This window comes from Dasypus novemcinctus, chromosome 27 (genome assembly GCF_030445035.2).
Source record: "Dasypus novemcinctus isolate mDasNov1 chromosome 27, mDasNov1.1.hap2, whole genome shotgun sequence".
NCBI classification, from domain to species: domain Eukaryota; kingdom Metazoa; phylum Chordata; class Mammalia; order Cingulata; family Dasypodidae; genus Dasypus; species Dasypus novemcinctus.
In genome coordinates, this window is record NC_080699.1 from 603,307 (window position 1) to 628,245 (window position 24,939).

The 24,939-nt window shown below is 38.3% G+C and overlaps 1 protein-coding gene and 2 non-coding genes across 13 annotated transcripts in view; all 3 read left to right on the plus strand.

Annotated features, from left to right (window-relative positions):
• Positions 1–24,939, plus strand: part of CEP295 (centrosomal protein 295) — a 54,209-nt gene that overhangs the window by 23,296 nt on the left and 5,974 nt on the right. For 8 of the 11 annotated variants that reach the window (XR_011647602.1, XR_011647603.1, XM_071212293.1 and 5 more), the window contains 12 exons: positions 8,881–9,099; positions 11,982–12,074; positions 12,223–12,329; positions 12,573–12,710; positions 13,134–13,231; positions 13,506–16,989; positions 17,846–18,020; positions 18,161–18,292; positions 20,927–21,076; positions 23,490–23,593; positions 24,065–24,167; positions 24,721–24,816. Coding sequence is in view for 8 of the 11 variants with exons in the window: in XM_071212293.1 (XP_071068394.1) it covers positions 8,881–9,099; positions 11,982–12,074; positions 12,223–12,329; positions 12,573–12,710; positions 13,134–13,231; positions 13,506–16,989; positions 17,846–18,020; positions 18,161–18,292; positions 20,927–21,076; positions 23,490–23,593; positions 24,065–24,167; positions 24,721–24,816 (4,899 nt within the window). In the remaining 3 variants the exon portion in view is untranslated. The remainder of the gene's footprint in view (positions 1–8,880; positions 9,100–11,981; positions 12,075–12,222; positions 12,330–12,572; positions 12,711–13,133; positions 13,232–13,505; positions 16,990–17,845; positions 18,021–18,160; positions 18,293–20,926; positions 21,077–23,489; positions 23,594–24,064; positions 24,168–24,720; positions 24,817–24,939) is intronic. The other 3 variants (XR_011647604.1, XM_071212297.1, XM_058289353.2) reach the window with 2 other exon arrangements.
• LOC111759716 (small nucleolar RNA U2-19) lies at positions 23,693–23,772 on the plus strand. The gene has a single exon (XR_002793616.1). It is a non-coding gene; the product is annotated as a small nucleolar RNA U2-19 (small nucleolar RNA).
• On the plus strand, positions 23,902–23,972 carry LOC111759715 (small nucleolar RNA U2-30). Its single transcript, XR_002793615.1, has one exon. It is a non-coding gene; the product is annotated as a small nucleolar RNA U2-30 (small nucleolar RNA).

A 24,939-nucleotide genomic window follows, 5' to 3' on the forward strand; every position in this document is an offset into this window, starting at 1 on the left:
GTGCAGTTACCCAAATGAGACTGAATGGGAGTTACCCTTAATACCTCCCTTGTTTTTACCTTTACCTCTCAAAATGAGTAATGAAGGTCACAGTAAAGACCTACTACTATTGCCTTCCTTCAGAACCTCATCATTTCTTCCCTGGATTGCTTCAACAACCTAATTTGTCTCTCTATCATCTAGTCTACAGTACAACTAAAGTGATCTATCAAATGTACCTCAAATTGTGTCCCTCTCTCTCTTTGAGTGATTTTAGAATAATGTCTACACTTGTCTAAATTGACTTCACTGACATATACAACTTACTTAAAGTAAACTTTACCCTAATCAAGATTTAGAACATTTCCATCACTGTAAGAAGTTCCCACAAGCACCTTTGCAGTCAGTCTCCTCTAAACCTTGGCCCTTAACCACTAACCTGCTTTCTGACACATAGTTTTGTCTTTTCTAAAATCTCACATAAATGGAAATCATAAAATATGTAGTTTTTTACATAGTATAGTGCATTTGATTTCATGAATATTGACACATGTATCAGTACTTTCATTACTTTTTACTGCTAAATAGTATTCCATTGTATAGATGCACATTTTATTTATCCATTGACCTGTTGATGGACATTTGGATTGTTTCTACTTTTTGACTGTTGTGGATAATGCTGCTATGAATATTTACATGCATGCCTGTGTGAATATATGTTTTTGTTTTGCATGACTTGATAAATAGTGAAATTGCTAGGTTGAAACATAAATTCACATTTAAATTTTTAAGAAATTGACACATTTTTCAAAAGGCTATATAAACACTTCCAGGAATATGGTGGACTAGAAAGACACGGGACTCCCTTCTCTCTGAAAAAAGTAGCTAGAGGACAGGCAGAAATGGCCTGGAAAAAAAATCTTCTGGAGTTTAGGATACCAGGGAAATGCTGGATACGTCCCAGAAGAGAGAAGGCAAAGGAAAAGAATCGTGATGGCAAAACTGTGAGTTAAAAACTGTAGCTGGGAAGCAGATGGGGCTCAAGCAGTTGGGTGACTGCCTACCACATGGGAGGTCCTGGGTTTGGTTCCTGGTACTTTCTAAAGAAGAAGAGCAAGACAGTGTGCTGACATGATGGGCTGCCATGGCAAGCTGACGCAAGATGGCACAATGAAGAAACCCAATGAGTAAGCACAATGAGAGACACAACAAGCGGGGATTGGAGGTGGCTCAGGCAGTTGGGCGTCCCCCTCCCATATGGGAGGTCCCAGGTTCAGTTCCTGGTGCCTCCTAAAAAGAAGAGCACAAAACAGACACAGCAAACATTGAGTGCAAACAACAGAGATGGGGGGTCGGTGGGGCACGAGGGTAGAAATAAAACATAAATCTTTGGAGAGTAAAACAAAAACAACCCCACAGCTGCTGGCACCAATGCTGTAGACACTATTGAATTCTCAGGTATTGGGACTGGCTACAGACGGGGTGCCAGGAAAGGAAAAGAGAGATGGAGAGAGTAAGACTGACTCTTCTTTTTACCCACAAATCTGGCCTGCCGTGTCCTGTGGGAGCTCTAGGCCACGTGGCGCCAGACCATTGTTTGCCTGGGGGGGCTGGCACGGAACTAAAGAGATGTGACCCTCTCAGTCTCCCTCTCTGCTGACTGGGACTGGTTGTTGAGGTGGCAGAGGAGAGTGAAATTATTTTCTACCTGGGAAAAGGGAGGGGATACCAAAAAAGTTGGAGAACTGCCCCTGAGAAGTTTGAATCACAAGGCTCTTAGCCTCCAGGCAGGAACTCTGTCACTGATCCATGTTCCAGCAAACACCCTCCAACCAGGCATTGACTAAGAGGGCTGCCAAAGAGCACCATCTGCTGGCCGGCTAAGGAAGTGCAACTGAGGAAATTAAAAGTGAAAAATAAGGGGTTTTCCCAGCCTTTAAGCCTCTCCCCACGGCCCTAGGAAGGGGGTCTGCAACTCATCCTGGGTCCAGGGCCCAGAGCTGAGCCCCTAGCAGGAACAATCCTAAAGACCCAGAACAGGTTGAACCAAGAACCAAAGAATAGCAGTAACAGTCTCCTGCTACTAAATGCCTGCTAAAAAGAGAAACTGAGCATCCGCGTAAACACAACATCATAATCAAAATGCCTTGACATCAGCAGAAAATTACAAGCCATTCTAAGAAAATGGAAGAAATGGCCAAAAAAGGAATATATCAAAGCTTCAAAATAGATACTTGTTTTGAGACAACTATTCAACTATTTGCACACAAATTTAGAAATCAAATTAATGACTTGAAAGACAATATAGTTAAAGATATAAAGGATAGGGAGGCGGATGTGGCTCAAGTGATTGGGCTTCTGTCTAGATCCCTGGGGCTTCCTGGTAAAGGCGTGCCCATGCAGTGATCCAGTGCTGTGCAGGGAGCCATAGAACAATATGATGATGCAACAAAAGAGAGACGAAGGGCAGAGCCAAGGCGAGACACAACAGAAACCAGGAATTGAGGTGGTGCAATTGACAGGGAACCTCTCTCTACATTAGAGGTCCCCAAGATTGACTCCTAGTGAATCCTAGAGGAGAAAACGAGAAGAGAAGACTAAAAGAGAAATAGAAGATCACACTGTGAATGGACACAGCAAAAACAGCAGAGTGGGGTAGGGAGGGGGAGGAAAAAAAAAGAGATAAAGGACATCAAAAAAGACATCGAGCACTAAGAAGAATTTGAAAACCTGAATGGAAAAGTAACAGAACTCATGGGAATGAAAGACATCATAAGTGAGATCAAAGATACATGAGAGGCATACAACAGCAGACTCAAAATGATAGAAGAAAGAATAAGCGATAAGACAACAACTGAAATTGAAGAGAGAAGAGAATGGAAAATATAGAGCAGGGGCTCAGAGAGTTGAATAATAAAGCACAACAACATATGTGTCATGGAAGTTTCAGAAGGAGAAGTGAAGGGAAAAGGGGCAGAAAGAGTATCTGAGGAAATAATAGCTGAAAATTTTTGAAGTCACACAAAAGAAATGAACTTATATGTTTAGGAGGCTAAGCATAACCAAATCAGAGTAAACGTTGAATAGACTTAAGACACATACTGCTCAGAATGTCAAACGTCAAAGATAAAGAGAAGATTCTGAGAACAGCAAGGGAGAAGCAAGCCATCACATACAAGGGTCTCCTAGTAAGACTTTCTGCAGATTTCTCATCAGAAACCATGGAGGAGAGAAGATAGTGGTATAATACAATTAGGATATGGAAAGCAAAAAAATGCCAGCCTAGAATTCTTTATTGAATAAAATTGTCCTTCAGATACGAAGGGAAGTTTAAAATATTCACAAATAGAAATGAACAGTTCAACACAAGAAAATCAACATAATATACCACGTTAACAAATTGAAGGGAAAAAAAGCATGTGATTATCTCAATCTACAGAGAAAAGGCATTCAACAAAATCCATTATCCTTTCTTGATAAAAACACTTCAAAAAATAGAAATAGAAAGGAAATTCCTCAATATGATAAAAGACATATATGAAAAACCCACAGCCAACATTGCACTCAATGGGGAAAGGTTGAAAACTTTCCCTCTAAGATCGGGAACAAGACAGGGATGCCTGCCGTCACCATTATTCAGTATTGTGCTGGAAGTTCTAGGCAGGGCAATTAGACAAGGAAAAAAAGGTGTCCAAGTAGAAAAAGAGGAGGTAAAACTATCACTGTTTGTGGATGACATGATCCTGTACTTAGAAAATTCTGACATATTCACAACAAAGCTGCTTGAGCTAATGAGTTCAGCAAAGTGGCAGGATACAAGATTATGCAAAAATCAGTAATGTTTTTGTAATCTAGTACTGAACAATCTGAGGAGGAAATGGGGGAACATTACATTTTCAATTGCAACAAAAAGACTCAAATACCTAGGAATTAACCAAATAAGTACAGGATCTGTATGCAGAAAACTACAAAAACACTGCTAAAAGAAATTTTAAAAGACCTAAAAAATGGAAAGACATTCTGTGTTCGTGGATTGGAAGAATAAATATCGTGGAGATGTCAGTCTTACCCAAACTGATTTATAGGTTCAATGTAATACCAATCAAAATCTCAACAGCTTACTATACAGAATTAGAAAAGGCAATTACCAAGTTCATTTGGAAGAGAAAGTGCCCCGAATATCCAAAAACATTCTAAAAAAGTAGAATGATGTGGGAAGAATTTCACTGCCTGACCTTGAAACATTACGAAGCTACAGTGGTCAAAGCAGCATGGTACTGGTATAAAGATAGACACATCGACCAGTGGAATAGAATTGAGAATCCAGAAATAAACCATCTGTACAGTCAGCTGATTTTTTACAAACCTACCAAGTTAATGGGACAAAACAGTCTTCAACAAATGGTGCTGGAAAAACTGGATATCTATAATCAAAAGAATGAAGGAGGACCCCTTTCTAACTCCTTATAGAAGAATCAACTCAAAATGGATCAAAGACCTAAATATGAAAGCCAGGACCATAAAAGTACTAGAAGAAAATGTAAAGAAATAACTTCAAGAACTTGTAGTAGGTGGTGGTTTCTCGGACCTTAAACCCAAAGCACATGCAACAAAAGAAAAAAATAGATAAGTGGGGTTTTGTCAAAAGGGTGAAAAGGCAGCCAACTCAATGGGAGAAAATATTTACACATCATGTATCTGATAAAGGTTTACTATCTAGGATATATAAAGAGCTGTTACAACTAAAAAAGACAAACAACCCAATTGAAAAATGGGCAAAAGACTTGAATAGATATTTGTCCAAAGAAAAATATAAATGGCAAAAAAACCACATGAAGAAATATTCAACATCACTATTCACTAGGGAAATGCAAATCAAAACTACAGTGAGATATTTCCCACCTATCAGAATGGCCACTATTAAAAAGAACTACAAGTGATGGAGAGGATGTAGAGAGAGAGGAACACTTATTCACTGTTGGTGGGAATGCAGAATGGTATAGCCACTGTGGAGGACTGTTTGGCAGTCTCTAAAGAAGTTGAATATAGACTTGCCACGTAACCCTGCAATACCACTACTGGGTGTATATCCAGAGGAACTGAGAGCAGTGACACGAACAGACATCTGCACACCAGTGTTCATGGCGGCATTATTCATGATAGCCAAAAGTTGGAAACAACCCATGTGTCCCATCAACCGATGAATGGATAAACAAACTGTGATGTATTCGCACACTGGAATATTATGCAGTTATAAGAAGCAATGAAGTCGTAAAGCATATGACAGCATGGATGAACCTGGAGGATATTATGTTGAGCAAAGCAAGCCAGACACAAAAGGACAAATACTGTATGATTATATGTCTATGAACCAAATATATTGTGTAACATATTGTATGATTTTAAAAAAAATTTATATGTATCCAGTGCATTTGAGAAATGGATGTTTTTGTTCAATTGTGGGGTTTTTTTTAGTTTTTGTTTATATTTTCAATTACTAAATATACTAAATAAAGTTAAAATAATGCATTATAAATTTTTTATGTAAAGATGTGTAACTGATGAAAAAAAAAGAGTGCAACAAATTGACCTGGGAGCAATAATGTGACAGAAATTGATAATTGAGCTCAGTGTTAAGGATGAATAAGAATTGAGCCATAAGAGATAGCATAAACTAGCAAGCATACAGCATGCTTAATAGCTATTACTATATGATCACAGTGCCCTTTCCAGTTAGAGCAGCAAAGAAATCTGTGTTACACTAGATGATTTGGAAAGTATAATAGCTGTATCATCAGGTCATGGGTATTTTCTGTTTGATTTATCCTTGATAAAACTTTGAAATATATCATTGAGCCAAACCACCTGAATATGAGTGTCTTATGATTTCTGAAATATCCCTTTCTTCCATCATCTTATCTTTTAGCTTCCTACCTTAGACAATTTGGCAAGATAAAAAAATGAAGTGAAATATTGAGAAGAACCAAGATAAGGCCATAACCATTGCTCACTGTCTTTCCCTCCAATATAACACAGTAGCAGGAGATTCCATAAAACCAGTTCATGTTGGTCTCGTGTGTTAGAGGCACTGTTGTTCGGGATTTTTATTATGTGCCTCGTTTTGACATCATAGATGTGGGGAAAGGAAAAGCTATACTTTTTACTGCGTGCTCACTATGGATTTGAAATGGACAGTGAAGTGGTCAAGCAGTCAGCAGTGGGATTCACCCAGCCGAGCAGCAAGAGTGCGGCCTTGAGTTTAGCCAGACTTTGTGTCCACCCCCTGATCTACTGTGGGATGCTTGAACTTCAGTTAGTTTACTTGTAAAATACGGATTCTGGTTCTCATCACCTACCATCTCTGGAAGATATTATAGAATACATGGCACATCATAGGCGCTTAATAATGTTTCTTTAATGAAGAAAAAAAGTTGAGTTACAAGGTAGGAAAGGGAGGTTGAAATCAGTTTATATGTCCTTAAAGCCATACAAGGGAGTTTGGCTCAAACTGTGAATTGACACGAACTGATCTGTTTTTAGAGAACCCCTAGCAATTTGGGGGTTAGATTAGCTGCGAGGGCTGTGTCAGGCACTTTCCCAGGAATCAGTGAGAGCCCCAGACCCACTCCTAGTGGTTTGTAGACCCAACTATTAGATCTGCCTTGGCATTTTCTCCCCTCAGCATGTGTACATGTGGAAGAAGGGGACCCCTTTCACTGTGAGGAGGCTCCTCCACACGGTCAGCTGGGTGAGCATCGCTTTGAAAGGCTCACCCTCAAGCACGGCAAGGAGCCTCCAAGTCCCAGCGGTCTTTGGGGCCCCCTCTGCATTTTCCATCCAGGAGGCTTTTTTATTTTTTATTTTTATTTCTCCCCACCCTCTTGTTTGCACTTGCTGTATCTGTTCATCTTTGTTTCTTTAGGACAGAAGGCATCTTTTTAACCTACTACTTTGCAGCCTCTAACATGCCAGGAACCAAGTGTAAATAATAAAGCTTTCTGCAGAATTAAAAAAAAAGTATGTCCTACCTCCATCTTAGATGATGGTTAAAACATGTATATTTGTTCTTAATCAGCATATACAGAACATTTGCATTCCCCATATTTGTTAAAATAGCTAACCTCAAACTCTCTTCGGTCCAAATTACCCAAAAGTAATGTGTATGTAGGATCAACTTTTATTTTTCTCAAGAAGAGCTGGCCAGGTAGGAACTGTATTGAACTGAAGAACCTGTGTTGTAGCTACAGGGTATCTTTTAACAATCCTGGAAAATATGTCATCTAATATGGCCACTTCTGATTCTTGTTGTTATATCCTTCTCTAACTTTATTTAAATGAATTTTAGACCTTACTTGAATCCTTTTAATGTCTTAATTTATCTTTAATGTTTGTTACTAATATCTCTATCTCTAAGCTACATTCTGGATAATAAGTTATCTTCCAGATTTACTAATTTTCCCTTCAGTTGAGTCTTATCTCCTTAACCTATCCATTGGGTTTTAATTTTTTAAAATATATTTTTCAATTCTAGAAGCTAGAGTAGATGTAGCTCAAGTAGTTGCCTACTTCCCATATACGAGGTCCTGGGTTCAGTTGCTGGTATCTCCTAAAAATAACAGACGAAAAAAACCTACTTGGTTGTGTGTGTGTGTGTGTATAACATATATCTTGTTACGTGCTTTTTAAGTCTGCCATGTTTTAAAACATTAAACATTCATTTTATATTGTCTATTCTAATATCGAAGTTCTTGCATATGTGATTGTGCTGTGAGTTCTTCTGGCACTTGCACATGGTATCTGATTTTGTTGTATAATTTGTGATTTTAACTGAGCTTGTTTCTTGGAATTCCATTTGTGGGAATTCTGTGAGGCCTAAGTCAAGTCAAGTTCCACTAGAGAGGATTTGTATTTCCTTCTGCCAGTCAGTGCTATCAATTTCAATATAAGACCACTTTCTAAAAGTAAATTCTCTACTTGAGATATTTTTTGGACATACAAGTAGAATGAATTTGGTTTACAAACTTCATGAGCTTACTCTGTGGTTAGGTGTTCCTAAGAGCTTTTTAAAAATTTCCCTTTCTGCCTAGCTCCCTGGTCAAAATAAGAAAGCTGACTTTTTCTTATCTTCTGCACAAATGGATTGATTTCACCCTACACTGAGGGTATAGCCCTTTGGGGTTCCAGCTTTACAGATCTCCTGTTAGACTTGTTGGCTGGAGACCCCAGCCTGTCTCCTTTGCCCACCCTGCTGTCCAGACGCACATGGAAGGTCACTGTGGTGCTCAGCGTTTTGGGCATTGTCCTATCACCCATTTGAGGAATGTGCTAAAAAACAACTACAGCGTTTTTGTAATTGACGGAGTCTCTTTATGAAGATAGGGGAAATTTTTTTCCTCTGTACCAAGACCAATTTAGGAGTAATTGAATTGCTCTTAAGGTTTTATCTAGTAATGCTTTCTTCTGTAGGCTGTTAACAAGTACAGAGCCATCATGTTGGGACCCTTCTCTAGAATAGAGTATGGAACCTTACAGCACATATTTCAAATACTTATCGACAAATTAATTAGGAAGTATGCACTTTGCCATCATTTAGCAAACAAAATTAACCTCAGGGTTTTTTTAAAGGCTTGAAAGTTGTGCTGCTTGCATATTGTTGGGAAATAGTTGAGTTTTGTATCTTTACTATTTAAATTTAAGTTGAAAAAAGCTATTCCTGGTTATAAAATTGTTACTATAGTCAAATAGCATTGTTGTGTATACTGCACAATTATAAATATTCAGGGAAATAAAGTTGTGTTTTGTTTTAAATAGTGGTTTTAGTGATAACTAAATAAAAATATAGAACAATTTGCCTAGTATATGGTAAGTGGTGAATAAGGTTTTTTTTTCCTTTTCTTTTAGTTCCCTTGACAATGAAGACCCAACAGGTTCCTTCAAAAATTCTTTTTAAAAAATTGTTAAATAAGATCCGAAGCCAAATATCTCTCCGGGCAATTAAATCCATGTCTGCAGATGAAAGTGAAGTGATCACAGCTGTTGATGAAATGGAGCGTAAAACACCAATTCAATCAGAAACAATTGCCAGTGAAGAGAGAACATTATTACCTGGAAAGGAACAAGGTATTCTCTCCAGTAGTCTCATTTTATAGAACATAAACCCCTTAAAATTGTTCAGAAATATGTTTATTCCTGGAAAACAAAAAGAATGCTAGTCAAAAGGAAGGAAAAAGTGTAAGGCCCATAATCCTAATACTTAAAGGCAACAAATGTTCAAAACCTCTGTGAATCTCTTTCCAGACCACTTTCAATGTATTATTATTATTATATATATAAAATTCTAGGGTAATCAGTGAACCAAAATTAATGAGTTCCCTGTTGTTGACTGTTCCCATTTTTTTCTTCCTACTTCTTGTGCTACAATGAGAATCCTTTTAGCAAAGTCTTTTTTTGCCCACTACTCTATTAAGATGCACTTTTTTTGTTTTTAAGATGCTTTCTTGAAAGAATTCCTGAATCCAAGGATATGAAGTTACTAAGAGTTTTTTGGTTTGTTTTGTTTTTTTTCAGTATACCAGGGCCGGGGATCAAACCCATAACCTCGTGTGTGGGAAGCTGGCACTCAACCACTGAGCCACGTTGGCTTCCCTGATTTGGCTTTTTCATTTGTTTGCTTTTTCTTTTGTTCTTGTTGTTGTTATTGTTTTTAAGGAGGCCCTGGGAATGGAGCCTGGGACCTCCCATGTGGGAGGCAGGTATTCAACTGCTTGAGTCACATCCACTCCCCACTGATCGCTTTCGATTATTTTTTATTTTGTGTTTTTATTTTATTTTGATTGTTTTTTATTTTATTTCCCATTCCCACTAGAGATTTGGTTTCTTTATTAGTTTTAAAAACTTAAAAAAATAGACTATTAAATATTACATTTCCAGAAGTTATATACTGTGTATTTAGTGCAATTTCTGATAACATAATTTTGGGAAGAATAATTACATGAGTTTCCTTCCCCCACTCAAACTATAAAACCTCCTTGAGGTCTTTTTTTTTTTCTTTAACTTAACTTTTTTAAAATTTATTTTTATTTTTAAAGAAGCTTTAGATTACATAAATGATACATCAAAAATATAGGGAATTCCCATATACCCCACCCTCTATGCCTCCTACACTTTCCCACATTAACAACATCTTTCAGTAGTGTGGTACATTTGTTACCATTGGTGAACACATTGAAGCTTTACTACTAATCATGGTCTATACATTACGTTTTACACTTTGCCCCACACAATTTTACAAGTTTTGACAAAATGTGTAACTGCTGGAATCCATCATTGCAGTGTTCCACAGGACAATTCCAATGTGCCAAAAATTCCCCCATGTTATACCTGTTCTTCTCTCTTTCTCCCCTCAGAACCTCTGGTAGCCACTGCCTTTATATCAATGTTATAAGCTCTTCCGTTGCTAGAATAAGTCAACTTTATTCCATACTTCCATTCCCCTGTTATGTTTGTTCTTGAGGATTTTGGGATGGTGATGCCCATTGTTTCTGATTGAGAGGGAGCTTAGATCCCATGGGGTGCGATGGATGGAACTGTCTTGCTTGCCATTGTAGATACTCTTTGTTTTTTGGAATGGGCGTTGTCCATAAGTCATCCTTTTGTTTGTTGTCCTAGGCAAGTCCGATGAACCGGAGAGTATGTGTACAACCCTGTTGAGATTAAAGGCTCAACCAACATGAACAGCCCAAAGTTTAAGTCTCTGGGACACATATTTAACATACAGTGCTAATTTTAGGTTCAAATAAAAGGGGCAGAAGAGCCATGTGTAGGGTAATTGTAAATGAGTCTAACACTGTTACATTGGGGAGCATATATTTCAAAGTGAGGCCCATTGACAGGGTGCCAAATTGCTGAGATTGTCTGCCCTGCCTATATGTCTAGATTTCTCTAAAGCCCTCAGGAGCCCCAATGTTTGAGGCATTGCTTCCTGTGGCCATCAGTGAGGTCCTGCAGAGATGCGAATAAGGGTAACCTCTGGCATGACCTCCCAACTCACTTTGAAATCTCTTAGCCATAAAAATTCATTTGTATTTAATATTTCCCCCTTTTGGTCAAGGTCTTTTTCTAGATGCGTTGCTAGTTGGTACTTGGTAATAGTCCCTCATTGCCAGGGAGGCTTATCCCTGAGAATCATGCCCCATGCTGGGGGGAAGGTAGTATATTTATATGCTGAGTTTGGCTTAGAGAGAGGCCACGTGAGCAACAAGGGGGCTTTCAGGAGGTAACTCTTAGGCAATATATAATACTAGGCTAAGTTTCAATTTCATAAGCAAAGGTTCCTAAGTACAACCATCAGTATCAAGGGCTGGTGTTAATGGTCTGTCCTTCCCTAGGCACTGCCCATGTACTCAAGAGATTCTTGCAGTTCTGTTAGAGAGTTCCCCAGGATGGGAATACAACATTCTTTCTGTTATTGTTTGAGGTCTATTCTTGTTCACCTCTGCATTTTCAGCTTTTAGCTCATAATTAGCACTTAAATGGATAAGTGAGTGAGGGAATAAATGTTTAATGTGGAATTTCTGGCAATCCTGATTTTATCAGAGTAAGTTGCTTTAAGATGCTTTAACTTCCTTCTCTGCTCAGGTTTCAAAAATAATAAAATCCCTAGTATCTAAATATGTCAAAGATATGTTGACATTTCTTTAGCTTGTCTTTTTCAGCTTCTGTACCTTGTTTGTTCTGTATTTTATGCTTTTACATCATGTTTGTGATCCTGTCAGCATACTATCAATTTTTCTTTGCTTCCTTTTTGTTCACACTTTTATCTTCCATCTGTGTTCTTGTATTGGGCTTGGATCTAATAGATGATAATCTGATCATCAGGAAAGTGACTGGGTCTTGACTGAGACATTCAGGTGGACCACAATTATTAATCTGAAAGCACATTTTGGTTTTGTTGTTTTGTCTTACTAACTATGTTCATAATAACAATGGTATCTATTTTACAGTTACTGAAAGTGATATACTAACCATTGAGTCTGGACCACTTACCAGTGAAGATAAACCACTTTCATGCAGTATAGACTCTGGAAAGGAACAAGGTATTGCTTTTTAATCACATGCACAAACTTGCTTAACTCTTCACATCTTTTTCCTAATAAAATTATATGTATATGAATGAAAGGGCATTATAGTAGTGTCAAAATTCTAAATTGTTGAAACTAATTTTTGTTTTGGGGATTCTCTTAGAAATAAATGAGACTCAGCCAACCTCAGTTGTTGCTCAGAGTTTAGTTCTTCTACTTCATCCTCAAGAGGAAACAACCAAAATTAGAATATCAGCAAGGCAGAAACAGGTAATTATGAAATTTTATTTTTTTTTTTAAAGGTTTCTTTCTTCAGGTAGGTACTCTTAATTTTGTTTGGCCAGTGAAATTTGCCTTAATATCCAGATACTTTTGAGATGAAAGCTCATTACTTACTTCTTGGGTAATTGGTTCTTTTGGTAATGAAAGATAGTTCTGTTTATTGTAATACATGTCAACTTTTCTTTTGTATGAATTTGTTGTTGAATGATCAGTAGTATTTTTATTACATAGATAATGGAAATAGAAGAGCAGAAGCAAAAGCAGTTAGAATTACTTGAACAAATTGAACAACAAAAGTTAAGATTAGAAACTGACTGCTTCAGGGCTCATCTGGAAGAAGAAAAAAGAAAAAACACTCAACAGCCTCAGGTAGGATGCAAGAAATCTCATCCCTACAAAGTTCATTGGCAGGGGCCGGGGGAAAGAGAAAAATTGAGCAATCTAGCATTTAGAAAAGTTAGCCTTTCTAAATCTTAATTGGTCATTTTTTCCTTTTAATATACATGTATAAAAATAAGTTTGCATCAACCTAATGGCTTTCATCTTTCAGTTTCTACAGGATTCCAGTAGATATGATTATGATTTGTATGTAATATATATGTTGAACTTTTGGACTTGGCACTAAAGGAGAACAGTGATTTACTCCATTTCTTTATAATGGGAAGTGTCAGTCTTGTCTTCAAACATAAAGCTACATGAAGTTTAAAATTTTAGAACTTCAGTGTTTGTATGATATACTTTAGTACTTGTTTCTGAATTTGCCTTTTAATTAGTAGCTTTGTCTTTTATCAGGTTGGCATTGTTTCAGCATCATGTGCCATAATTTCTGATGAAGAAAGTCATAGGCAGATGATTCGTAACTATCAACATCAGCTTTTAGAGCAAAACAGGTATTACCTAGGGTACAATTTATATTTGATTGTGTGTAGCCACATCTTCAGGGTTTTATTATCTGGGGTATTTGAGGATCTTACTGGGATTCCCTTCAGACCATGGCATATAAATTTCTCAAAGGATGGTGGGTGAGAATTGTTCCTTTTCCACCACGATAATGACCAACTGTAGTTTGCTTTTTGTTAAATTTAATGTATAGACACTTGAAGATGTGGGGGATTTTGTTTTTTTCATATATGACAAGTAATTTTTGTTTGTTTGTTTTGGTAGGTTACACAGACAATCTGTTGAAACTGCCAGGAAACAATTACATGAATATCAGTCTATGCTAAAAGAAAGGTACCCATCCATGTTAGCTACATCATTGACATCTCATTCTGTTTTATCAGTACCACCGCAGAAATCTGAGAGACCCAATGTTACATCAGAGCATTGGAATCACAGTGAGAGACCCAAGTTGCATCCCAACAAATATCAACCCATACAGATCTCCAAATTAGAACAGGATCATTTTCAGGTACCAAAACAGAATCTCTTTCCACAAAGACAAATGGAAACAACAGAAGTAATAAGCACTTCAGATGTTTTAGCTAAGCAGTCTTTAGAATTACAAGGGCATCTAAGGCTATTCTCACAGACTGAAACACAACAGAGAGACTATAAATTGGTCCCTGAAGATTCTTATAGACTTTCAAGGGCTTTGTCACATGACAGGCTACTAAGATTTGAAGATGCTAAAAAAATACCTCAAACACCTAGGGTAACAGCTTTTCAAACTATAGACTCCCAACGGATGTTCTTAGAAAACGGGGAAAGTATGTCTTCTAAGCTGACTGAACCCTTGTCATTTCTACCCCTGGCAGCTGAGCATTCTTTTAGTTCTCTGCCTGCTAAAACTGAGTCTGGAGGAACCCAGGAACCCTTTTCAGCCAGGAAAAAAAGTCCAATTTCCTTTTGCCATTCTGGGGTCAGCCAAATGCACGGTAGGTCTTTTCCATCCTCACAGCAAGTTGGGGCTGAGCAAAGTAATTTAAAGACTCTCCAAGAAGAGTTGGACCTACAAAGGGAAGTTCTTCAGACCAGACAGGAAGCTCAGGAACAGTTGCTTATGTGCAAACAGAAAGAATTGGAAGAGCAAATTGGGCTCTCTTTATTCCTTCCTTTGGTAGCTTCACTGCCTTCTGCTGAAGCTGAACTGGGGAGAATCCATGAGTCTTCTCCAACCAAGGAGGAAACTGCTGTTTCCTCAGGCCATCTTATGGTCCCACAATTTCAGAATAGGCTTTTGAGTGTTTCACAGCCTATCTTAGCACAAGAAGATAATGTTAAATTTCCCCAAGAACAGTTGAATATTCAGAGGGACAGCCTTCACTCTAGGCAGGGAGCCCAGGAAGTATTCGTTGTACCAGAACAGAAAGAATTGGATAGAAGAGTATCTTCTTTGCAAGCTGAACCCTCTTCTGTCCCTTCTCAAGTAGCTCAGGATACTTCATCACCTTCTGCTGAAATTAAATCTGGAAAAGTCCAGGAACATTGTTCACCTAAGAGTGAGGAAGGGATCCTCTCAAGTCAATCTGAGATCCCCAAGTCCCAGGATAGGTCTTTGAGTTTCCAACAGCAGTTTTTACCTCTGCATGAGAGTTTACATTTACTTCAGGAACCGCTGATTGCACTGCAGGATACTCTTCAGGCTAGGCATGAAGCCCAGGTAGAATTACTTTTATATGGACAAAAGGATTTGGGGGACAATAAGTCTGAGCAGATGGGTTCTTCATCCTCAGCAGTGGCCGCTCAATGTTCTGTTGCTCCGCAAACGTCTATTAAAGCTGAGCCTAGAAGGATTCAGAAACTTTATTTGTCTGATAAGGAGGATACAGTTCCCTCAAGTCATTTGGTAATCCCGACATTTCAGAATAAGTCTCTTGGTTTTCCACATCATAGCTTACCACAGCAAGAAAACCTGACAGTGCTCCAGGAACAGTCACACATACAGAAGGTAATGTTTGGTGCCAAACAGGAAACTCAAGAATTTGTAGACAAACAATGTGAATTGGAAAAAATAATTTCTTCTGAACAGACTGGCCCCTCTTCCTCCCTTTCCCAGGGAGCTAAATCTGAAGCATTACAGGAATTGATGTCAATCAAGAGTGAAAATACAGTTCCCTTAAGCCATTCTAAGAACTCAAGATTTCAAGAGAGCCTTTTAAGATTTTCTGAACATACACTACCTCTACAGGGCCGTTTGGATAGACGCCAAGAAAGATTAGACACAGAGAAAAAGGTTCTTCATTTTAGCCAGAAACCCCAAGAAAATTTATCTTCTGAACGAACTGCCTCCTCTTCATTTATACCCCGGTTAGAACAGCTTTCTTTTACTTCATTACCTTCTGCTGGTACAATCCAGGAACCTTTTTCAATAGAGAGTGATAGTAAAATACCTTCAAGCTATTTTCAGATTCCACAATTGCAGGATAGGCTTTTGAGAATATCACAGTGTATCTGTCCTCAACAAGATAATTTGAAGGCCCTTCAGGAACACTTAGCTATGCAGAGGGAAGCCATCATTCAGTCTAGACGAGAAGCACAGGAAGAATTACTTTTACATAAACAGAGGGAATGGAAGGAGAGAATATCTCCTGAGCATGTTGGCACCTCTTCCTTCTTACCCTTAGTAGCACAACATTCGTTTGCCTCGCTACCTCTTACTGAATCTGAAAGAATTGAAGAACCTTTTACAACTAAGAATGATAATAGAGTCTCCTCACATTATTCTGAAATACCAAGATTGCCTGATAGACTTTGGGGATTATCACAATCTGTTTTACCTCAACAAGATAATTCAATTACATTTCAGGAACACTTGCATGCACGGACAAATGCCCTTGGTTCTAGCGAAAAAACTGAAAAAGAATTGGTTTTGCCAAGACAATGTGAATTTGAGGAAAAGATATCATCTGATCAGTTTATCCAGCCTCACTGTCGTGACTTAAAGGCACTTCAGGAGCAGTTAGATATACAAAGGAAAGCCATTCGATCTAGTCAGGAAGTCCAAGAAGAATTGATTTTGCAAAGATTATGTAAGTTGGAAAAAAGGGTATCACCTGAGAAAATTAGCTCTTCCTTCTTACTCCGGATACCATTGCCTATTGCTAATTCTGAAAGAACTCAAGAACCTTTCTCAACCAAGAGTAAGGGTATTCCTTCAAGTCATCCTGAGATGCCAGGGTCACAGGGTGGTCTTTTGAGGTTATCACAGCCCATTCTTGCTCAGCAAGATAGTTTGACAGCACTTAAAGAACAATCGGACTTCCAAAGGGAAGTGGTAAGTTCTAATGAGAAAGCCCAGGAAGAAATGCTTTTAAACAAACCAAGTAAATTAAACAAAAGTGACTCTTCCAAAGATGCTGATCCCTCTTTGTTTCTACACAAGGAAACAGAGCATTTTTTTTTTCCATTCCCTTTTGCTGAAGCTAAATCTGAAAGTATATGTGAATTATATTCATCTGAGAATGAGCATATACCTCCCTTCATTGATTCTACCTCACGTGTTCAAGATAGATTTTTTAGTTTCTCACAGCCTATCTTAGCTCAGCAAGATAACTTTGGATTTCAGAAGCAGTTGGATCTACAAAGAAAAGTTCTGCATTATGGCCAAAGAGCCCAAAAAGAATTGCTAGTACAGAGACAAACATCTTTGCAGCAACAAATACAGAAACATCAAGAGACTTTGAAGGCTTTCTTTAAAGATAATCAGGTATGTTTTAAATTTGAAAATCTAAGAACTAGACAATGGAGGGGAGATAACCTGACTCACATGAGCTAAATATTAGATTTAATGCTAAGTCTAGGTCAGATTTTAAATTATTGAGGATAATTGAATTAACCTTAACTGCTTTAGTTTTCTTCTATAAACAATGTGGAAATTAAAACATAGAAATTTATTTACTCACATGATTTTTGAGGTTGAGGTTTTTGAAGCACAATTAAATAACCTACTAATTTCAGCCAGTAGTTTGTTACAACCACATTCAAACACCATTAAAGACTGTCATTTGAAATTTTGTTATAAGGGGTTTTGAGTTTACCATAAGATTAAAGTTGCAAAATAACTAGTTAGTAGAACTAACTTATGCAGTACCAGGGCTTGTTGACATTTGTGTATGAATTAAAATAATTACCATCTTTCTCTTGAGTGACAATATTATCTGAGGCTTGTGGTAAAACCAGCATGTTCTTAGGCTGGTGGAGAGCTGGAGCTGCTGGTTGTAATTGAGGTGCCAAGAGAAACCTAGCACATACTCAAGATAATCATCATTTCCATTAAGAGTGTATTTTCCTTTGATATTTAGAAGAAGCTTGAGTTGGGTCTTCTGGAGATTGGCTGGATGGAAGGAAAAGTAATGGCAAAGAAAAGCAGAGGCAGATACTCAAGTATAATCTCTTATTGAAAGGTCTGGGGCTGGGAATGCTTATATTTTTCATTGTAAATATTCCCTTCCAGTACTGGAAGCATATCTCAGATAAAGTTGCAGTAGTATAATTGATGAGCTCTTTGTATCTCCCTTAGGAAGGAAGTGTCATCCCCCACTCTTACCTGCCTGCTTTTTCAGACATGTAAGCCCAAAGTGGAAAATGACATAAGAACCCAGAAGATGGAGCAGCTCAGAGAGTGGTTTCCTCATCTCGAAGACCCAGCACAAGATGCCCAGGAAGGCATTAGGCATGCAGATGGGAGCAGCTCTGATGATAATCAGCTGCTTTCAGGAGATGCAGCCACACAGAGTGGTAGGACCACTTGTTGTATTTTATTGTAATTATTCTTCTGAGTTTCATTGCTTTCACTCCCTTCAGCTTGGTGGCTGAAGGAAACTTTGTAGTATGTTAATATGTTTAACCTTGCCTAACGTTGTCCCTTGACTTGATAGGTGAGCATCTGGGTAGGAGATCCTCCAAGCCACCTCTAGCAAAGGTTAAATGTGGATTAGACTTGAACCAGCACGAACTTAGTGCTATTCAAGAAGTAGAATCACCAGGAAGTGGGAAAACTTCTATACCAGGTAAGTAGATGGTTTGATAAAATTTGATTTTTTATGGTTTGCCGGTTTTCTACATTTTTTCAAGATGTGAAATTTTTTTGTTAAAGAAACTTTAGCTGTGACTATCCATGAAAGGAATTATTTATGTAAACAGTATTTAAAATTTGGACTTAAAGAAATGAAGCATATGGCGTAACCATTTTATCTTGTATATGGTAAAACAGTAGGCTGTAGTCAAAATTTTTCAGTATCCTATATTCTGACACCCTTACTTCCCTCTGCTTCCTTTTTCCTTCCTGCCTAATAAACGTGTTTCTTTAGCATGTAACTTAGTTTTTTCTTCTTTCCCTTACAGCTTTCATTCTTCACTTATCTTGAGCTCTCTTTTCTGATTTGGAAGATTTCAGAATAATCTCTTTAATCTTGGGTGTTTTGAAGTCTTCTTGATGACTTAACCTTGGTGTGTGCCTTTTGGCATTCATTATGCTGGACACTTGACAGTGAACACCCCTCAGTTGTGGGAAATGTTCTTCTATTTTCTTTTTTAATTTCATCTTCATTTTCTCTGTGTAAAAACCTTTTAGTTGGAAGTTGGACCATCTAAAGAATATATTCTTAATGAAGATAATATTACTCAGGTGAAAATTGGTTCTTGGGGAAGTGAAAAAAAGTCTTAATCTTTTTTTGTGCAATGCACGATATACAGTTTACCTGTAGTTATTAAAATTTCATAGAGATAGAGGGCAGTTAGGGGGGAAATGCCTAAAAAAGGCTCCTTTAGGCGTTGATGATTTAAAAAGATTAAGAAGCAGATGTGGCTCAAGTGATTGTGCTACCATCTGCCATATAGGAGGTCCAGGGTTCAGTTTCCGGGGCCTCCTGGTGAAGGGAAGCTGGCCCGTGCAGGAGTGCTGGCCCTCACAGAGAACTGGCCCTTAGGGAGAACTGGCGCAGCAAGATGATACAACAAAAAGAGACACAGAGGAGAGACAATAAGAGACGCAGCAGACCAGGGAGCTGAGGTGGCGTAAGAAATTGCACACCTCTCCTACTCCGGAAGGTCCCGGGATTGGTTCCCAGTGCCACCTAAAGAGAAGACAGGCAGACACAGAGGAACACACAGTGAATGGAGGCAGAGCAGACAGCGAGCGCAAAGCGACAGGGGACGGGGTGGGGGAGAATAAAGAAATCTAAATTTAAAAAAAAAAGCACTGATCTGTGTTGGTCTTCCAATTTTCTTTTCTCTCCCTGTTCATTTTCCTTCTGGTTCTGCTTTCTGGGTAATTTTTTTAACTTTTTTCCTAACTTTGTTCTGAATTTTTATTTTGAATATCAAATTGTAGTTTCTAAATCTTGATCTTTTTCTGTTTGTTTTCCTTTTTCATGGCATCCTGCTGTTTTATGGATGCAAAATGTTATTTTCTTCGAATTTTTATAGTTTTGGGGTTTTATTTTTATACTTTCTTTGGTATCTGCATTATTTGAGTTCTTTTGTTTGTTTTTGTTTCTGACTTAGGTTTTGAAGGCTTTGCTATATTATTTTGCCTATTTGACTAGGACCCTATAAAGATTAACTGGAAGTTCTTTGTATGGCTGGCCCTATTTAGTGTTAGATCTCATTGGAAAGAGTGGTGTTTTAATGGAGACCCTTGACTTAGTATCAGTGGTCTTTTCCCTGAGGCACTTGGCGTTTGGTTTTCTCCAGGATCCTCAAGTCTATGGGGCCCGTGTCTCAGCATGGAGGACACACCTTCCTTCAGTACCCCTGGCCTCCTTACGACATCTCACTGCCCCTTCCACCCTTGTTTCCTTTTTCTGCCTGAAGCCCCTGAATTTAGAGAATTTCTCCAGAGAATAAATCTTCAGAGTTGTTGGAGGACAGGGATCTGGGGAGAGGAGGAATCTTAACTATTCTAACTGCATGTTTTTATATGTTTTTCCTGTTTTCAGTTCTCTGGCTCTTGTCTGCCTTTTTCATACCTCAGGCCTTTAATTCCCAGGTTTTTCTGGAGTTCTGCATAGTAAATTATCTTGTTTCTTTGGGTATTTCCAAACCCTTAGCCTGTTTGCTTAGTTCTTTTCATTTTTATATCAAAGTATTACATTTAGAGAAGTGCAGTCATGAAGTGTTGATTTTTAGTGATTTATCACAAAGTCAGCATACCCACTTGAGGACAAGTCTGGAAAACCTTGGAGACCCTGTACCTCTCTTTGGCCCTCCCAGTTATAGCTCCTCTCTGAAGACTCCTGTCCTGATATGCTACCCACAGATTAATTGTGGTTATCTGTGGGTATTACTCCTTATTATACTATTAGCTTATCATAAATTCTTAGAACTCCTATGTTTTTTAAATTCTTATTTATTTAAAGTCTTATATAAGCCATTGTAAATACATTCTAAGTTCTCCATACATTTTTCCTGTGGTTAGTCAATACTGAAGTATAATTTAGTATTGGTAAGAAGGAGTATCATTAAAAACTAAGTAAAATTGAAGTAAAATAATTTAAAGGCTTGACTGTCAAAGATTCTTCTTACACAGATCGAAAAGTTTTAAGAGTTTAGCTTTTTGCTCATAATTTAAATTGCCATTTTAGTTTTAGCTAGCTCTAGAAACCTAAGTGGAAATCTGATGAGTCAATTCTTTTTCTTTCTAGGTAAAACAGAATTTTATCAAGATAGAGACCCCATGAGGGTCTCAATAAGCCGAGAACAAAGTTTACTTGGTAGCTCACTGGACGGTGATCCATTTGGTCATCTTCAGCCAGTTGCCCAGAAGAATGCCTATGGTGATTGCGATGAAGCAGGTGAGAGAGAAATAAATTGAAAGTTATATTACAGTGCCCAAGGTTTGGGGAATTACTGTGCATGAGGATGTGTGGACAAAGGATATTTACTGTAGCGTAATTTATAATAGTGACGAATGGTAAGTAACCTCAGTAATTGTTGATAACAGAATCATCATGGCACACAGGTACTATGTAGTTGTATACCGTTGTTAAAAGAATGAGGGGGAAAATGTGTCTGTGCATATAAAAGTATCTGAAATGATAATCACCAGTATGTTCACACAGGCTACCTTTCTTGGAGACTGGGCTTGTATGTCTGGTATTCTAAAGGAGCTGCTTCATGTATATTTTTAAATAATTGGAAAATAAAGAGAATTGTAAGGGGAAAAAATTTCTCACTTCTATCACCCAAACACAACCAATGTAAATTTTCTTGCTTTTGAATTTATGCATATATATGAAACAACAAGCTATTTCCTATGCGCAACATTGCTTATTGACCCTGGAAAGCATAGTTTTAGTACTATTTTAGTTCTAGGCAATTTCTAAGTGGTTTACGTCTTTGAACCAGATTTCTTTTTATTTTAACTGTCCTATAACTAACTTGGATAATTGATATCTTAGTTTGAATTTATAGCTTAATAGAATGAGAGATGATTTATTGGACTTACCCCACTCAGCTAGCATGGAGTTGAAGAAGGTCAACCACCACACCATGGAGCCTAGAGTGCCTACAACTGAAAGCAGGAGGATTGCATCCAGTATCCATGTGGAATCTAAGCCCCCACTTGATATAGATGTGCAATGGACACAACCAGTCCAATGTCCACAGAGAAAATGTGGCATTGGTGTGGGAAGGGTGGCCATGGTAGCTGCTGGGTGTGGGGAGTGGGAGGAAGAGATGAGATGGGGAGGCGTTTTCGGGACTTGGAGTTGTCCTGGGTGGTGCTTCACAGACAACTACTGGACATTGTAGATCCCCCCAGGGCCCACTGGATGGAACGTGGGAGAGTGTGGGCTATGATGTGGACCATTGACTATGGGGTGCAGTGATGCTCAGAGATGTACTTACCGGGTGTGGTGGATGTGTCATGATGATGGGAGAGAGTGTTGCTGTGGGGGGAGTGGGGGGTGGGGGCAGTGGGGTTGAATGGGACCTCATATTTTTTTAATGTAATATTTTTTAAAAAATGAATAAATTGAAGTAGGACGCCCTAGCCATTGGGCCAGGTCTGCTTCCCAAGAAACATACTTTTAATGTACACAGTCTCCTTTAATAATGTCATGGTAACAATGAGGCAGAAATTTTGAGTTTATATCTGGGAATTTTTATAGAATTCCATTCTATTTTATAAACTGCTCACAGACTACCATATGTCTTAGCTAGCTTTCTTAAAAATGTTGGCTCTTGGGAATAAGAGAAATCAACTCAGAATACTTGAATTGTTAATATTGAGACAGAGCATGTAATGTTTATGTTTTAATATGTCAACTATGCAGTATGGTAGTTTACATTAAAAGCAATATGTACTCATGAATTTCAGAAGCATTACAGGGTATAAAGAAGTAAAAATTACTCCTTATCCTAGCATTCATAAGCAACCACTGATTACACATCAGTGTTTGTCTTTTCTTGTAGGCATTTTCTTAAATTTGAAATCATATGTATTTATTATTGAATATTCTTGCTTCTTCCCTTAAAATAATTAAAAAAGTATTTCCCATCACATTGGCTTTTTTCTGGGTCTTAGACCTAGTATACAAATATTTTTTAAAGGGTTTTATTCATAGAATAATAATAAACACAGTTTTCCAGGAAAAAGTGTGTCATGGTTACTAGTAAATGTTTTTAAGGAATAATAAAATGAATTTTGTATAAGGCAATTCTTTTATTTTTTTAAAAAGATTTATTTATTTCTCTCTCCTTCCCCCCCCAGTTGTCTGCTCTCTGTCCATTCGCTGTGTGTTCTTCTGTGACCGCTTCTATCCTTATCAGCGGCACGGGGAATCTGTTTCTTTTTGTTGTGTCATCTTACTGTGTCAGTTCTCCGTGTGTGTGGCGCCATTCTTGGGCAGGCTGCACTATCTTTCGTACTGGGCAGCTCTCCTTACAGGGTGCAGTCGTTGTGCATGGGGCTCCCCTACGCGGGGGACACCCCTGCGTGGCATGGCACTCCTTGCGCGCATCAGCGCTGCACGTGGGCCAGCTCCACACGGGTCAAGGAGGCCTGGGGTTTGGACCCAGGACTTCCCGTGTGGTAGATGGACACCTTATCCATTGGGCCAAGTCCGCTTCCTAAGGCAATTCTAATAAGCCGTATATGAAAGTAAAGCAGGAAATGGTGCCCTCTAGTGCTCGAGTGCTAAAAATTTGATTTGTCCTAAACCAAACTTTCTTTTTTCATTTGGAATTCTAAAATCCATTTTTCAGTCACGGTCAAGGAGTCTGTTTTTGAGAATTGTGGAGTATTCAGTTATGCTGTGGAGAAAGAACAGTGTACACATCTGAGTCCAGCTGTGAAGCCAGATTGTAAGGTTAGTAAATTGTTACTGCATGCTAAAATGTTTGAAGAGCTATTTGGCTTCATATTCTTTAATACCTGCCTTATCTGAGATCTGCTCCTAACTGAAGTGGATCAATGATGAAAATAGCCAAATCTGAGCATCAGGAGACCTTCTTGTCCCCCTGATGCATGATCTCTATAGTTCTGAGAAGCAGTAGTTTGAAAGGTGTTGTGCGTGCTTGTGGGCACATGTATGTGTGATAACTGAGATTGCTAGTGGGTGAAGGAGATTGGGGGTGTATGTGAGTGTGAGTGTGTGTGTGAAAGGCAAACAGTTCTGAGCAATGATGAGAAGGTTTCATGACTGACCTTTTATAATTATGAAGGCTTCTACACTTGACCTGAGCTCAGTATTGATAACTGCTGATACTGGTGAATGAGGTATCCTGTTTTCTAGATGTTATTTCTTATATTGTGGTGTAATGTTCGCCTTGATTTTCAGGGTAAAGCTCTAGAGATTTCTTATGAGCCACTGTCTTCAGTAACTGTTTCTACTGGGAGCTTTTTAAGTTGTGAAAACCCAGATTTGAGCCTTACAGATCCAGGTGAGATCATTCAAAATGTATGGGGTAAACTGAAGCACCAGCAACAGTCGAGTTGCAGTTCAGTGGTGGAAGGAAGCATTGTTTTTTTTAACAACATGGTAGGGAGGAAATTGTTTCTTTAAATCTCAAAAGTAAATTATTCATGCCTGATAAACTGTGGGACATTGTGGTATTCCAGGCATGGCTGGAAGTCAGAGGCTTGCAGACCCAGAGCAATGCTTTGTGGATCCCAGCTCTACTTTGAAAAGTATTTGCTTGTCACAGTTCCTGTTCAGTGGAACTCTCTCAGCACATTTCTAGGGTGTGCCCCTTGGCATATTGCTGTGCCTTTCTACCAAAATAGGAGGTGCCCAGCCATCAAAAGCAACGTAGTGTCAAATATTTTCATTAAACTCAGCTTTGAAAGTCATTTCAGAGGACCCTAACCAATAAGAATCTACTGCTGGAAAAGAGGAGGAGACAACTACTCTTAGTTTTACACAGTTGCTTCACCATGAGTTCTTTATCAGAGGCTGAGCTCTTCCTGACACTCGCCATTCTCTGTTGTTTGCAGAGGACGAATTCACATCTGATCAAATGCACATTCAGCAGATCATAGACAAGTACATAAATGAAGCAAATTTGATGCCTGAAAAAACTGACTTTCGGGGTAAAATTATTTTGAACAAATACTTTCATATAAAATTGTTTTTTAATTTTTAACCTTACGTCCTTATTAAAGGAGGGACTGAGCTTTGTGTTTTTATAAAATTCTGCAGCAGAATTAAAACGT